General features: G+C 33.9%; 1 protein-coding gene across 2 annotated transcripts in view; it reads left to right on the plus strand.

Moving 5' to 3' along the window:
• Window positions 1-14,265, plus strand: part of ARHGAP26 (Rho GTPase activating protein 26) — a 542,258-nt gene that overhangs the window by 310,105 nt on the left and 217,888 nt on the right. The window contains exons 13-14 of one of the 2 annotated variants that reach the window (XM_074291699.1): window positions 5,677-5,742; window positions 10,161-10,235. In XM_074291699.1, coding sequence (XP_074147800.1) covers window positions 5,677-5,742; window positions 10,161-10,235 — 141 coding nt within the window. The remainder of the gene's footprint in view (window positions 1-5,676; window positions 5,743-10,160; window positions 10,236-14,265) is intronic. The other variant, XM_074291700.1, reaches the window with a different exon arrangement.

The raw sequence follows: 14,265 nt of genomic DNA on the forward strand, positions 1-14,265 counted from the left end.
GGTCTGTATATTATTAGTTTGTTTAAATTAAATTTGAAAAATGATAGTGCTACAAGCTAATTGAGTTTTATATTAATAAGAATGCCTTAAATTTCACTTTTAGGTTCCACTTAGAAGTTTTGAGATGTCATAATTTGCCCAGTATAAATATTTCATTTATATCAAGAAAAGAATAGACTTGAATTAGCACCATGCAACATGCCAGAGTAGAAAGAAATTTTCCTTGTATTGAAGGTGGCTCAAAAGGAAGAAGAGAAGGTTATTTCCTTTCTCTTTTCAAGTTTCAAAATTAAGTATCTTTATGGTGAGAATACATTTTTCCCCATTTGACGTGAGAATGGTTCTTGGGAATTTACAATTCTTTTTTTGTTGGACTTTCAGAGTTAACAGGGATTTTCAAGGTTTTTATTTTAGATAATTCCATGACCTTCCAAATGAGGCAAGACAAGGAGAAAAAATTAATTTGGGCCCAGAAGAAGATATCTCTAAAATTCTGCTTGGAGTTTATACTTGAAAAAAAAATGTGGGACAATGACAAAACACTGACAAGTAACCTTCTTTCTCTTAGACTTTTCCCAGTTTTATCACAAGTCATTAAGTTGTGAACTTTGTTACTGAAGAGTGTTTCATGAAGGTCATGATGCTCAGAAATCAAGTGTGAGCCTATAGAGATCATTTTGTGTGTTATCATAGATGGAAGGAGACAGATGGATTTCAGTAGATTAATCCATATCCTGGGGTCAAAGGTGAATGAACTCCACCTAAGTGATAGTGTCACTATTATTGATTATTTTCTGAGTGACATAGGAAGTTTTGAGAGCAAGATAACAAGAATTAAAAAGATCTTTTAATATAAGTTCTCTTACCTGGTAATTTATATTTCAGGGATGCCATGGCCTCTTCTTAGTTACTTCTTCAGCTTCACCCGAGCTGTTTCTTGCGATTTCAATTTCCCTCTGATCTTTCCTCCCTATGAGTTGGGAGTCTTCTTCTCAATTGGTTATCATGTAATTCTTTTGTATACCTCTAGGTAGGTCTTTTTATTGTTACTTCTCATTAAGTTGTGAATATATCTCTTTTCTGCAAGCAGGCTATTCCTTGTAACAAAGATGGTACCAAAATAAAAACAGGGACTTTTTTTTTTTTTTTTAACTTTCATTTGTTTTAGCACAGGACCTGGAACATAGTACATGTTTAGTAAATGTTTATTGATTGAAAGAGAAAGAGAAAAGGAGTGTTTTTGTTTTTTTTAAGCAAAAAAATAAAGGAAAGTGATTTACCAAATTCAGTGAATAATGAAGTATGTCTAACAGGTGATGTTTATTTCATATCCATAGTCCTTCCCCTCTGCAAAAAAGGATGAAAGAAGTATTTTCTCTACTCTTCCCTGGGATCCTATGTTCCTTTTTATTCCCCTCCCCCCTTTTTCCTTTTGAATTCTCCCCTTTCCATTTTCTGTTTAAATGGATTATCACTTAGTATGGTTTTTGTTGTAATTTTGTTTTGCATCTTTCAGGTGTATCTTCCTACAAGTTTCTGAATTCTGCCAATTTAGGATTTCTTATGATACAGTAATATTTTCTTACATTCATGCATTTCTATTTGGTTTAGTTATTCTCCAGTTAATTGGCATCTGCTTTGTTTTCAGTATTTGTTTTTAACCTCATAAAAGATTTTGCTGTGAACATTTTGGTGTATGTTCTGCATTTCTGTTTGGCCATCTTTTGATGTAACAGTATACTGTGGATTATTCTTTCTTTTTTAGGATCTTTATCAATATCCTTTTTTAAAAAAATTTTTTCCTAATTACAGTTAAAAGTAATTAATTCTGTTATTTATTTATTTACTTACTTATTCATCTATCTATCTATCTATATCTATCTATCTATTTATTTATTTATTTATTGTTTTTATTTATTTATTATTCCAAATTCTTGTCTTCCTATCACACTTGGATACCATAGCTTTTCCATTAAAAAAAAAAAAAAAAGAGCTACATACAGTACTTACAGGTCTTTTTCCATTTAAAAAAATCTCTTTGGCATGTAGATTAAGTAGAGGTATTGCTGGATCAATAGATCTGTAGAAGTATTGTTAGTTTAAAGGATATACGCAGTTTTATAGCCCTTTGGACCCAATTCCAAATTGCATTTCAGAATGTTTGGATCATTTCACAACTTCAAAAGCATCAGAATCCCAATTTTTCCGTATCATCTCCAATTTTCCTTTTCTATTGTATTACTCAATCTGATAGATGTGAAATGATACTTCAGAGTTTCTCTATTCAATAGTGATTTAGAGCATTTTTTTCATATGCATACTTCATCTAAAAACTGCTTATTCATATTATTTGACCATTTATGTTTTTAAAATTTTTTCTGGTTACATAAGCATGTTAATTTTTTTTTTGATACACATTTCTTTATGAATCATGTTGGGAGACAAAATTAGAACCAAAAGGAAAAACCATAAGAAAAAAGAAAAAAAAATGAACATAGTATGTGTTGATTCAATCTCCATAATTTTCTCTCCAGATGCAATTGGTGCTTTCCATCCAAAGTTTATTGGCATTGCCTTGCATCACTGAACCACTGAGAACAACTAAGTCTTTCACAGTTGATTATTGCATAATTCTATTCCTACTATGTACTCGTTTTGCTTGTTTTGCTCAGCATCAGTTTGTATAAATCTTTCCAGGATTTTCTAAAAACAGCCTGTTCATTATTTTTTAATAGAACAATAATATTCAATTACATTAATATACTATAACTCATTTAGCTAATTCTAATTGATGAGCATCTATTTTCCATCTTTGACCATTTATCAATTTGGAAATGACACATTCTTATATATTTAAGAAATGAGGTCTTTTTCAAAGAAACTTGCTTTTAAAAAATGTGCATGTATGGTTACAATTTTCTCTTTATTCTCTTTTCTTTCTGTTTATTTTACTCTCTTCTTTCACTGTGTCTTATTGATTTCGATCAATATTTTTTCTCCTCTCCTTCTCTTCCTTAGTTCCCTGTAAGGCAAGACAGATTTCTGTATCTCTCTTTGTACCAATTGTAATTAAAGTAAAATTCAAACATTATCCAATACCCTAACCCTCCCTTCTCCCCCCATCCTCCCTTTCACTGTAAAAGTTTTATCATGCCTCTTTTATGTGAGATACTTTGCCCCATTCTTCCCCTCCCTTCTCTCTTCTCCTAGGGCATCTCTCTCACCCCATAATTTGTTTCTAAGATATCCTGCCATCATGGTCAGCTCACACTTGTGTTCTTTTGTCCATATATATATTCCTTCTAACTACCCTTATCATAATAAATTTCTTGGGAGTTACAAGTGGCATCTTCTCATATAGGAATGTAAAAAAAAATAACATTATTGAATTCCTATTTGAAATCAGTATTTTTATGTGATATGGTCTTGAAAATTCATTAAATATCCATTTTTATCCTGAAGGATTGCACTCAATTTTTCTGGGGAGGTTATTCTCAATTATAATCCTACCTTTTTTATGTTGTAGAATATCATATTCCAAGTACTATGATCTTTTAAAATAGAAGCTACTAAATCTTGCATTATTTTCACTATGGCTCCAACATATTGATTTGTTTTGGGGTTTTTGTTTTTATTTTCTGGCAATCAACTAAAAAAGTGAAAATACAATGTTGGGTTCCACATTCAGTCCCAGTCTCTAGGTGTAGATGGCTCTCTCTTCATCACATGACCAGAAGAACAGGCCTGCTGATTCTAGTTTTTAAGTTTTCTTTTGTGGATTTCATGCCTCTTTTATCTTTTGGCTTATTCTGTTTCTTAAGATATTTTCTTCTATATTTTTTTGTGCCTTCTTTGACCAAGTGGTTGACTTTTCATGATTTTCTTGCATCACTTTCTTTTCTTTTGCCAATCTTTTCTCTACCTCTCTTCTTTAATTTTTAAAAGCTCTTTTCAGCTCTTCCATGATTCTTTTTTTCAGGAGTGGGGTGGGATTGAGACCAATTTACATTTTTCTTTTGAGACTTTGGATGTAGCAATTTTGGATTTGTTGTCTTCTCAGTTTGTATTTTGATTTTGCCTATTGATGAGAATTAGGTAAGGGGTAACCCCTTTTGGTTCAGTGCAGTCTAGTGACGGCGCAGAGTCCTCTGTAAAGGAATTTATAGGTTCAAAAACCTAGATTGATAAAAAAGGTTTACTGTAGGGGTTTGGAAGTAAGGGTAAAGGTAGAAAGACGCCAGGGCTGGCACTGGGCGGACAGGAACCCTTACATGGCCGATGTAAGGATGCCATGTTTGGGGCTTCTGCAGAGAGTGGGCTCCAGGATTCCCCTTTTTATAATGGAGTTGTAGGTGTTGGGGAAACCTGAGCAGATAATTAGAGTGAGTGTTGGGACAGCCCAAGTTAGCTCAGATCCAATGGGGGCTGGGAAAGCCTGAATATCATTGGAATTCAAAAGGGTGCTTTTGACCAGGATTTGTGAATCAAAGATGCTAGCTTCTTCAGCCATGGGGGGGCGGGGGGGGGGGGTTGGGAATCAGAAAGGAATCTTAAAGGGATCTCAACCCACATCACTATCACCTATGGTCAGCTTCTTTTTTGTTGTCATTGTTATTATTGTTTGCTTATTTTTCTAACCTACTTATTGACTTTTAAATTAGGTTAAAGTTGCTCCTGACTTGGAGGGGGCAATGACCCAAGGGTTTTATCAGTTTTCAGTTCTTCCAAGTTGTTATGATCCAAGGAGAAGTGTCATCCTAGCATATGGTTTGGGAGATGAGTAAACAGCAGCCCTTTTTTTCCTACCCTGGAATGATGACCAGAGTCTCAGCTCCCCTGTAGCTGCATGTTCTAGTATGTTAGTGCTCCTCTTCACCCTAAGACTGTGACCCAGAACTGTGCATTTGCATCAGAGTCCAATGCTATCAAAGGTTGCCTGTAATCACCTGACTAGTAGTTTCAGCCCTAGTGTTGAGGACTTGAGAAGTCACTACTGCAGATTCTGTAGCCTCCAAGGCCTAACTTTTCCGGTGTCCTGCATAGAACGGTGCTCTACTCTTACCTTCCCTGTAGACCTGTGTTTTATTGGGCTGGGAAATTGTTTCAGCTTGTGATTTTGTTGGTTCTGTTGCTTCAGAATTCATTTAGAGGCATTTGGATGGCAATTTGGGAGAGTTCAGGCTTTAGCTCATCATCTTGGCTCCATCCCAGTAGCTTTTGTTTATAACATCACCTAGATTCCTCGCTGTATCTCTTCCTTTCCTCTCTCCCAGACAGCCATCCGTTATAACAAAGAAATTCAACTATGGAATTTTAATAAATAATAATGAATTATTGAAAATAATAACAATTTCATATATATTTCATAATATTGAAATCATTGAAAGTGAGTAAAGCTTTCAAGTTGAAAACATTGGTGATGAATGCCTAGTTACTCCCCATCTCTTTAATGAGAAAGTAAGTATATTTTCTTTTTGAATAGTCAGTCAGTATCCTAGTATTTATTTATTAAGCAATACCAGATGCTGGGCTAAGCCCTGGAAATATAAGGAAAGGCAAAAAGCATATCTAGCTTTCCAGGAGCCTGTAGCCTAATAAGGAATTAGCAGAAATCCTACAATGATGTTGGTTCCAATGGTTACTTTAAAAAAAAAAAATCTCCTCCTTCTTTTTCAGCTGCACAGTTGGATAGCATTGGCTTCAGCATAATCAGGAAGTGCATTCATGCTGTGGAAACCAGAGGTAAAGGAGCTTACCAGATGGCATTGTTCTTCTGAAGGTTGAACAGCTGTTTGTAGCATATTATTTGCTACCTGCTGTTTCCCAATTTTAAGTGATTCATTAACTGCTAGAATACCACAATCAGTGTGTATATCATGGGTCCATCTAGTCTAACCCTGCCAGAACCTCCCCCTCATTCCTTCCTAACCCAAAAGGGGTCATCCAGGTTTGACTTGAGTACTTCCACATGGGGAAACCCATTACTTTCCAAGGCAAGCCCATTCCATTCTGAGACAGTAATAATTGTGAAGAAGTTGATGTCAGCACCGTTAGCCATTATTTCTGTATACTTTTGAAATGTGCCACTTAGACCTTAACACAACAACAAAGTAGGTGTATTCTGACTATGGCAGGGGATCATCCCACAGGAGAGCAAATTCTCTGCATTGATCTGTAAGTAAACATTTAAAGCTCAGTAGTACAAGTTAAGCATAGGGATACAAAAAGAATACCCCATTCTCAGAATGCTATTTTCACTGCATCAAATAATAAAATTTATAGAGTTAACAAAGAAAATCAATTATATTAATGCACATCTGTGAAAATCCTAACAACAGAAGTTTATAGACATCTTGAGAGACCCAGTGAATCTGAATCTCATTAGAGGAGAGAGATTAGAGATTAAAGTGATTCTGTGTACCTTGTCCCCTGGTCTTTCTGAAGGAATTGTTTTCTCAATGGCTTCTAGTAAAAATTATCATCAACCCATAAGATGTTGTTCTCTGCATTTTGGGGTACTAGTAATAAACTAGTAAACAGTCCTTAGTTTCTTAGACTGGTTTTGAATGAGTGACTGTCTAGTTACTTATTCCTAGGTATACCATTTTTCATAGTTCTGTCTTATACATTCAAAATGAGAATTAGTTGATAGCAGTGTTGCAAAGAGCTAGGATTTGCACAGTACTCAAACTATAACATATTACCTTTTTTAGATAGAGGGGAAAAAAAGAGAAGAAAGAAAGGAAGAGGACAGATTAGTTTTGAAATTTTGGAAGAAGAAAATTAATTTTTATTATGTTTTGTAAGTACTTAAAAATATAAGTAAAAGCCAAACAAAAGTTATTGTCTGTCTTCAAGGAGTTGACATTCTAACGAGAGAAGACAGCAGCACATAATAGGAAGGAAAATGGACTGGGGAAATATATGTCTAAGTGTACACATTCACTAAAATCTTGGGTGAGAAGTGAGCAAGGCTAATGAACTTCCTGAAATATGATTCTAAGCTGGAATCCAGCAATTGGAGAAAGGGACTTTATAAGTAGAAATATCTCCAAGATTAATAGAAGATTAATAGGATGAAGGTGGAAAAAGTTTGGAAATTCTGACACAGAGCCAGGAGATAAGGAGTTGGGCCATTACTTTATATAGTAATTAACTATTAGCCAAATTATTTGACAAAATTTTAGAAATATTAATTTTGGCAATAAAAAAAGAAAAATTAAGGAAGTGAATGAACATTGGCAAATATAATCATAAATTATCTCTTTTACCAAGAGACATAATGGCATTTTAATTTTATGTCTTCAAAAAAAAAATAAGGAAAGAAGTAACTTTGGTGTTCCTAATTCTTATTTTTGTTAAGATAGATCTAGAATGAAATTTTTATTAATTATTATAGAAACAAGAAGAAACTTTTGGAAAAAGAAATTTATAATTTCTTTAGAATTTTAAATATATTTTAATAACATAAAACTGCATCAGAAAATTGGAGATTTAACCTATCAAAATATCTGTATTTTATGAAATTGCTGATAGAAACAAGGAGAAACATTTGAAAAAAAGAAATACTGTTTGTACTATTTGCTATACTATACTATACTGTACAATATACTATATACTATACTATAAATAAAATTATAAGAGCTAACTTATAAAGATATCATAATGCTTTGTAAAAACTACCAGCTCTGACACAATTTTGAGAGGATTACTATATAATTTGGACCAATATTCTTGTAGGTAGGTGCTTTTAATTTCCTTATTTTATTTTATAATTTATTTTATAATTGAGGAAACTGAAACTAAATTGTTAGTAACAAAACTAGTAAGTTTCTGAGATCTTAGTTGAGGTTGGATCTTCCTCATTCCAGGTCCAGTAATACATTCATTGTGCCCTAAATGTGTCTGGTGCATGAGAAAACAAATGAGTAAGATCATCAAGCAGAAAGGGGATGAAAAAGTTAATTTTCAAATCTCTATGGGAAGTACCAATTATAAAAGCTCTTGTATTCAGTTTTTAAAAGTAGAAAAATAGATCAATGAAAAAGAATAAAAATAAAAAATTAGAGCAAAAGGCATTTAATATATGAATGTTTTATACACTCGGAATTACAGAACAGTATAGAAATTAATTTTGACTTCAATACATATTGTTGGAAAAATTTGATAGCTAGTTAAAAATAGGATTAGGCTAATATTCTTCAGCATATATATTTGGTTTTGTATAATACACATATGCATTTAGATTCACATGTATATACAATATGTATTTTAAAATATTATTATCTCAGTTCCAGAGATTATTTAAATTATCTTTTAAATAAATAAATGTGATTGATGATAGAATAAATAAAATAAATTCTATAAAATTTTTGCACATCAAAAAGCAATGTATACAAAGTTAAAAAATAATTATTAATAAAAACTAACAATTGCAATCTACATTATTTAGGTGGAAGGACTGATTTCCTTTAGTTAATTAAGAAAATTGGGCTAGTTAGGATGATTGAATTGGTAACTTCCTCTGTTCTTTGTTATCTCCAGCCAGGGCAGCCTAGTGTCTAGTATCTAGTAGAAGCTGCATTAATGCTTATTAATTGAGTGTTTTAGAGAGAATAGTCCTACAAAATAGTGTCAAAGTTCAGTAGTATCACTACTTCTGTGGTCTGAGGTGAGTCACTCATTATGTCTAAACTTTAGATTCATCTATAAAGTTGAATAGATTGGACTCTAAGACCTTTAGTAGCTGAAGCTTACAGGTACCATTTTACCCAATATATTCTAGGTACCCATAGCCTTTGAGTGGTTCCATTCTTATTGCTCATTGAAAACTCAGCAGATTAATGTCTTAATAATTGCATTTTTCAAGACCCTGTTTTCTTTGGCCAAAATATATATTCTGATGATGTTAGTATAATAATTTATTTCCAGGAAGTCTCACAGATAGATAGATAGATAGATAGATAGATAGATAGATAGATAGATAGATAGATAGGATGTGATAGATAGATAGAGCAGAGACTACAAAGTTCCAGGAACTCTTGATTCTAATTATCCTTCTCTATCAAATAACATGTGACTGTTTTTTACCCTTTCTCTTGTAAAGATCAGTTTCTTCTAATTTTTGGAGATATAATTGAATAAAAAATGGATCATTTAGGTGACCAATTTACAATGAACCTCCAAAAAGAGAAAGGTAATAAAATATATTAAAATCTTTTCATTAATAGTATGGGCAGAGTTCAGATTTGGAATGTTGAATACATAGAAAATGAAGATTTTTTCTTTTTAAGTCTGTTGTTGCTTGGTGAGTATTTAGAGTTGAGACACATTTTAATTTTTCCAATTTGTTTTGCTTATCTTTTTTGCTCTCTTTTAAGGGAGAGTTCAATTGGAAGGGGATTGTATTTGTGGTTAAAGAAAAAAACAAAATCCCAAAGCCATCAATCAATAGCAAAATAAAGTAAACCCCCAAGAACAAGTAGTTCTTTTCTTGTATAGAATAAAGAGGAAGATGATATTATCTCCCTAAATTTTTTTTTTATACAAGCAAAACATTTGTATAACAAAACACTGGAGTTCCTGACTACTAAACCAAATTCTTAATATGTCCTTTCTTTAACTACCTAGTATATATATACTTTGGCCACCATTTGCAAAATTTAGCATGTCATCTCTGTTGAAGTGTTTCATATTCTGGTATTACACAATGGTACATAAAAATCTAAAATATAACTCTTTGTTACTTAATGTTATTGTTGGCTACTCACACAACACATGTACGTATATTTAATTATAATACATCCATGTGGGTATGTGTATACACTCATATATTTATACAAATAATAGACGCTTATTATTGCCATTATTACTGGCATCTTTCAGCAAATGCTGTCTTTGGCAAGGGAGATTAGAGATCTCTTTCCCCTCTGATTACCAGTTTAAGACCAGTGTTATAGTGTGTAGTCCATCCATGAAATTCTAGACAGCTGTACCAAATCCCATCCATCCCTTCCCCAAGAGCAGGCTGAGTGACAAGATGCTTTAATTAGAGCAGCTATTAGGAAGGCTGAGGAAATGAAAGAAATGCATTAGATTGCATTAGCCTTATTTGTGCATTGATGGTCTCTAATTAAATCAGAGTCTTTTTCTTTTCCCAGGGATCAATGAGCAAGGGCTCTACAGAATTGTTGGCGTCAATTCCAGAGTCCAGAAGTTGCTGAGTGTTTTGATGGGTGAGTGCCATAGCCGCTGGCTCTGAGCAAAAGTGGCTGGTAGGGTTGTTTTGGAAAAGTATGGGGAGGAGAGGGAAAGAAGGAAAGGACTCATCTCTTCTGGTTAAAGTATTTATTAATTGGAAATCAGGGCCCAGAGGCCCTGAAACAATGAAAAAAGAAAGAAAAGAAAATGGTGTCAGGTTTCTCTCCCACCCTGGCTCTTCCATTGATAGCTGGAGAAGACTTTGGCTCTGAATATCTCTGGTTATTCCCAGCTAGCCTAGCCATAATTTCTGTTACAGACTTTAAAAACATGCCAGAGCTTGGATTCCTTTTTCTCTCCCACATTAGAGCCTGGGGACATAGACCAGGAATACCACACCCTTAGTGGTAGAAGTCTTTGGCCTCTTGTCTTACCTTTGGATCCTTATCCATTATGGTCCCTCCCTACTTTGTCTTTAATAGTCTGTGACTCAGGCTATCTATGAAGTGGGTCAGGTATTTATTGATTCCAACCTGGTGCCTAAGCAAGGAGATCAGTGCAATAAATTAATCAACAAACATTTATTAAGTGCCTGCCATGTGCCAAGAACTATGCTGAGTGCTGGAGATACAGGGACAAAATGAATGTCCCTGTCCTCAAGGAACTTTTCTTTTATCTTGGAAACCAACAAGTATGCATATAAGTAGGTATAAAATAGATCTTTTGGATAGGGGTACTAGTACCTTGGGAGTGGTATGGCCAGATTTCATAATAGAAGTAGGACTTGAGCTGAGTTTTGAAAGAGGTTTTGGATTCCAAGAAACACAAGTGAAGAGGGAGAGGATCTAAGCATGGGAAACAATAGCAGAGATTGGAAATGGGATGTGGACAACAGAGGAGTAATATCTAATAATGTAGGAAGAAGCTAGATGAAGAAAGAGATGAAGAATTTTAAATGCCAGACAGTTTAGTTAATATTTGATCTTAGAGATAAAAAGGAGCCTTTGATGCTTCTTGAGCAGAATACTGATGTGTGGTTAGAGTTATGATTTTGGAATAAAACTATTTCTTGATAGAATAATTTTGCCTTCCCCTTAGCTAGTGAGAATCTATTACATAACTCCAAAACTGCGTTTATTTCAATGGATAATCCTTCTGACCCAATCTCCTAGCTCACAAATTCATACTCCTTTTCTGTAGTGGAAGCAGCAGAATTCAACCTACACTTCCTTCTTCCCTCCTCCTCCGCCTCGTATGGATAGCGGATATCAAAACAAAACCTTAGTCCCACTCCACATGTTGGGTATTCAAATCAGAACCCTATGAGCTAACAGGCCAAATGTGCCTAGGCTGCAGATTTTCTGTATTTTTAGACATGAATTCAGCTAGCATAAGTGAATAAGGTAGATTTAAATGGCAAACAGATCAGATTTCTGAGATTAGTGACTGTAATATTCGTCATTATAAGCACTTTGCAGCAACACTTATAAATGGGGCTGCTGCTTGTGGTCCCAGCTTGGTGCTCTAGACAGGGACATCACTCATTCAGAATCACTCACTTCATTGAAAATATTTAATTGAGAGGGAAAAAGTAATGATTTCTTATTGTTTATTTCTCTCATGTAGGGCTAAATGTGTTTCTCTTGTACCTTTACACCATCTCTTTTTAAAATAACGTTTTATTTATAATTTTTCTTTTTAATATCACTTCCCTTTCCCAGTGAATCTTCCCTTATCTTCCTAGAGAGTGAGCTATCCCTTATAACTAAAAGTTAAAAAAAAGAAAAAAATGATTTCAACAAAATTAATACATTAAAAAGGTTTGACATTTTTTTCCTCTGGAAAGAAATGGGAGGAGGTACTTTCTCAGATTTCCTTTGGAATTAAGATTAATCAGCACATTAAGCTTCAATGTACTTTGTTGTCATTATGTATATTTTTTACATGTTTTTGCCTCAGTTCTTCTATAGCCCAGTAGTATTCCATTATATTCATTTACAATAACTTTTTTAGCCCTTTCCCAGGCAGTGAGCATCTGTCCTTGTTTCTAGTTCTTTTCTGTTACCTCCCCCCCCCAAAAAAAAAAAAGTTTATGTATATGGGGCTTTAAAAAAAAAATCATTGTTGTTCTTACGGAATATATCTTGCAATGAAATCTCTGAGTCAAAGGATATAGACATTTTTAGTCACTTTCCTTGTTTATTTATCAGTTGTTTTCCAAAATGTTTAGACTATTTTTAAAACTCCGTCAATAGTGCATTAGTGTGCTTGTCTTTCCCCAATATCTCCAACAGTGATTGACGATTCCCACCTTTTGTCATCTTTGCCAGTTTTCTGGGTGTGAGATTGCTTTAATTAGCATTTCTCTTGGTATTAATTTTTTGGAGCCTTCTTTCATATGGTTGTTAATAGCTTGCCATTCTTCTTTTTAGAAGTGTTTGTATCCTTTGACCACTCATTTATTGAGGAATTAGTGTTTGGTCTCATAGATTTCATACCATATTTGTTAATTTCAAAAGTACAAGCTTCTTCCATGGAAAATCCTATTCTTTCACTAATCTCAAAAGAAATTATGTTTAAAAACATAACCATTATCTTTGGGCACTCTTGAAATTTTAATTTTTAGTTCAGATTGTAGGCATAGTTAACTTTGAGAAATTTTAAGGATAACTACTAAAGTAGCGACCAGGTGGCAGACATCTAAGTCTTAGATAAGACTCTCATGCATGGGTGAGGAAATTTGGCATTTTAGGCAGGCCTATGACATATTTCAAATCAAGGGTAGCTTAAGTCATTGAACTAAACAGAAAAACAGGTGTGAAGGAACTTGGTTTTTATCATTGATGATGTAGTTGGCTCTCAAACCAGTCATTTGTCTATTATATTTCTCAGGATGATTAATGTAAAAACCTGCTTCTATGATTTGTTGTGAGAAATAGGCATTAACCAGCTGGAAAGCCCCCAGTGAACCCAGTGTGTGAATATCAAGCAGCAGAACATCGTGAGGACAGCTGTGTTGAGCTGACAGCTAAGCTCCCTCATCTGCCAGGTCTTTTTCTCATTTTCTGTAGCTCTAGGCAGCATATCCCAGATCATAATCCCAGGTGAGGTTTAACCAAAATTCATTTAGATCGTCAGAGTCTTAAGAGGTAAATCTTTCAGCTTGTCCATGGATGTCACAAAAGAACCTATGATTCTTGCTACTATACTAACTTGATATTTCAAGTCAAATAGTTTAAGCCTTATGTGTGATATTCTCTCAGGATTCTCACCTTGATTTATAAAGGGGGAACTTCTAGAGTGGAGAGCAGTGTTCTCTTTCTTTATTCTTATTGCTGATTGAGGATATGAAGTTGGGAAGAAATTATGGATTAGGGCCTTTTAACCATTTTTTATGTGTGTGAATTTGGCAGTCAGGTGAAGCCCTTCTCAGAATATTTTTTGTTGTTGTCTACAATCATAATTGAAGGGAATAATAAATTTCATCTAGCAATTAATAAAAATAAACTTATTATTTTATTTCCTATTCAGGTTCATGTATCCCTTAAAATCTATGTGAATTCAGAAACTTGATCTAGTCTGACCGCTTCTCTCATTTTACAGTTTGGAAATGAAGATCCAGAAAGGTTAATGATTACTAATAAGCCTGGTGCTTATTAGTTTTTACCTTCCTCCTCTGTTTGCCAACTTAGGTTGACTTGCTTGAGATCATACAGAAAGCTGAATAGGAATGCAAGTTCATTACTCTTTCCATTATACCACACTTCCTTTTCACTACCAACAAGTTTTGAACATGTAGCACTGTTTCACAAGACATAATTTAACGTGGTTCATTCCATTCAGGAAGCAGTCTATTCACATGTTGTTCTTGGACATTTGGACATTATCATGTTCATGATGTTGCTTGAGATTTTGATTAAGAACACACTTGTCACTATCTGAAAGTTTCAAAAGAATTGGCATTGTATTGCTCTTATTATCATAATAGGTTTTAATTAAGTAAGAACCATAGTATCTTTTCTTTACTCATCTTCTTGAGGACATTGCTTGGTAGATATTGACAAA

Source organism: Sminthopsis crassicaudata, chromosome 2, assembly GCF_048593235.1.
Source record: "Sminthopsis crassicaudata isolate SCR6 chromosome 2, ASM4859323v1, whole genome shotgun sequence".
Classification (NCBI taxonomy): Eukaryota; Metazoa; Chordata; class Mammalia; order Dasyuromorphia; family Dasyuridae; genus Sminthopsis; species Sminthopsis crassicaudata.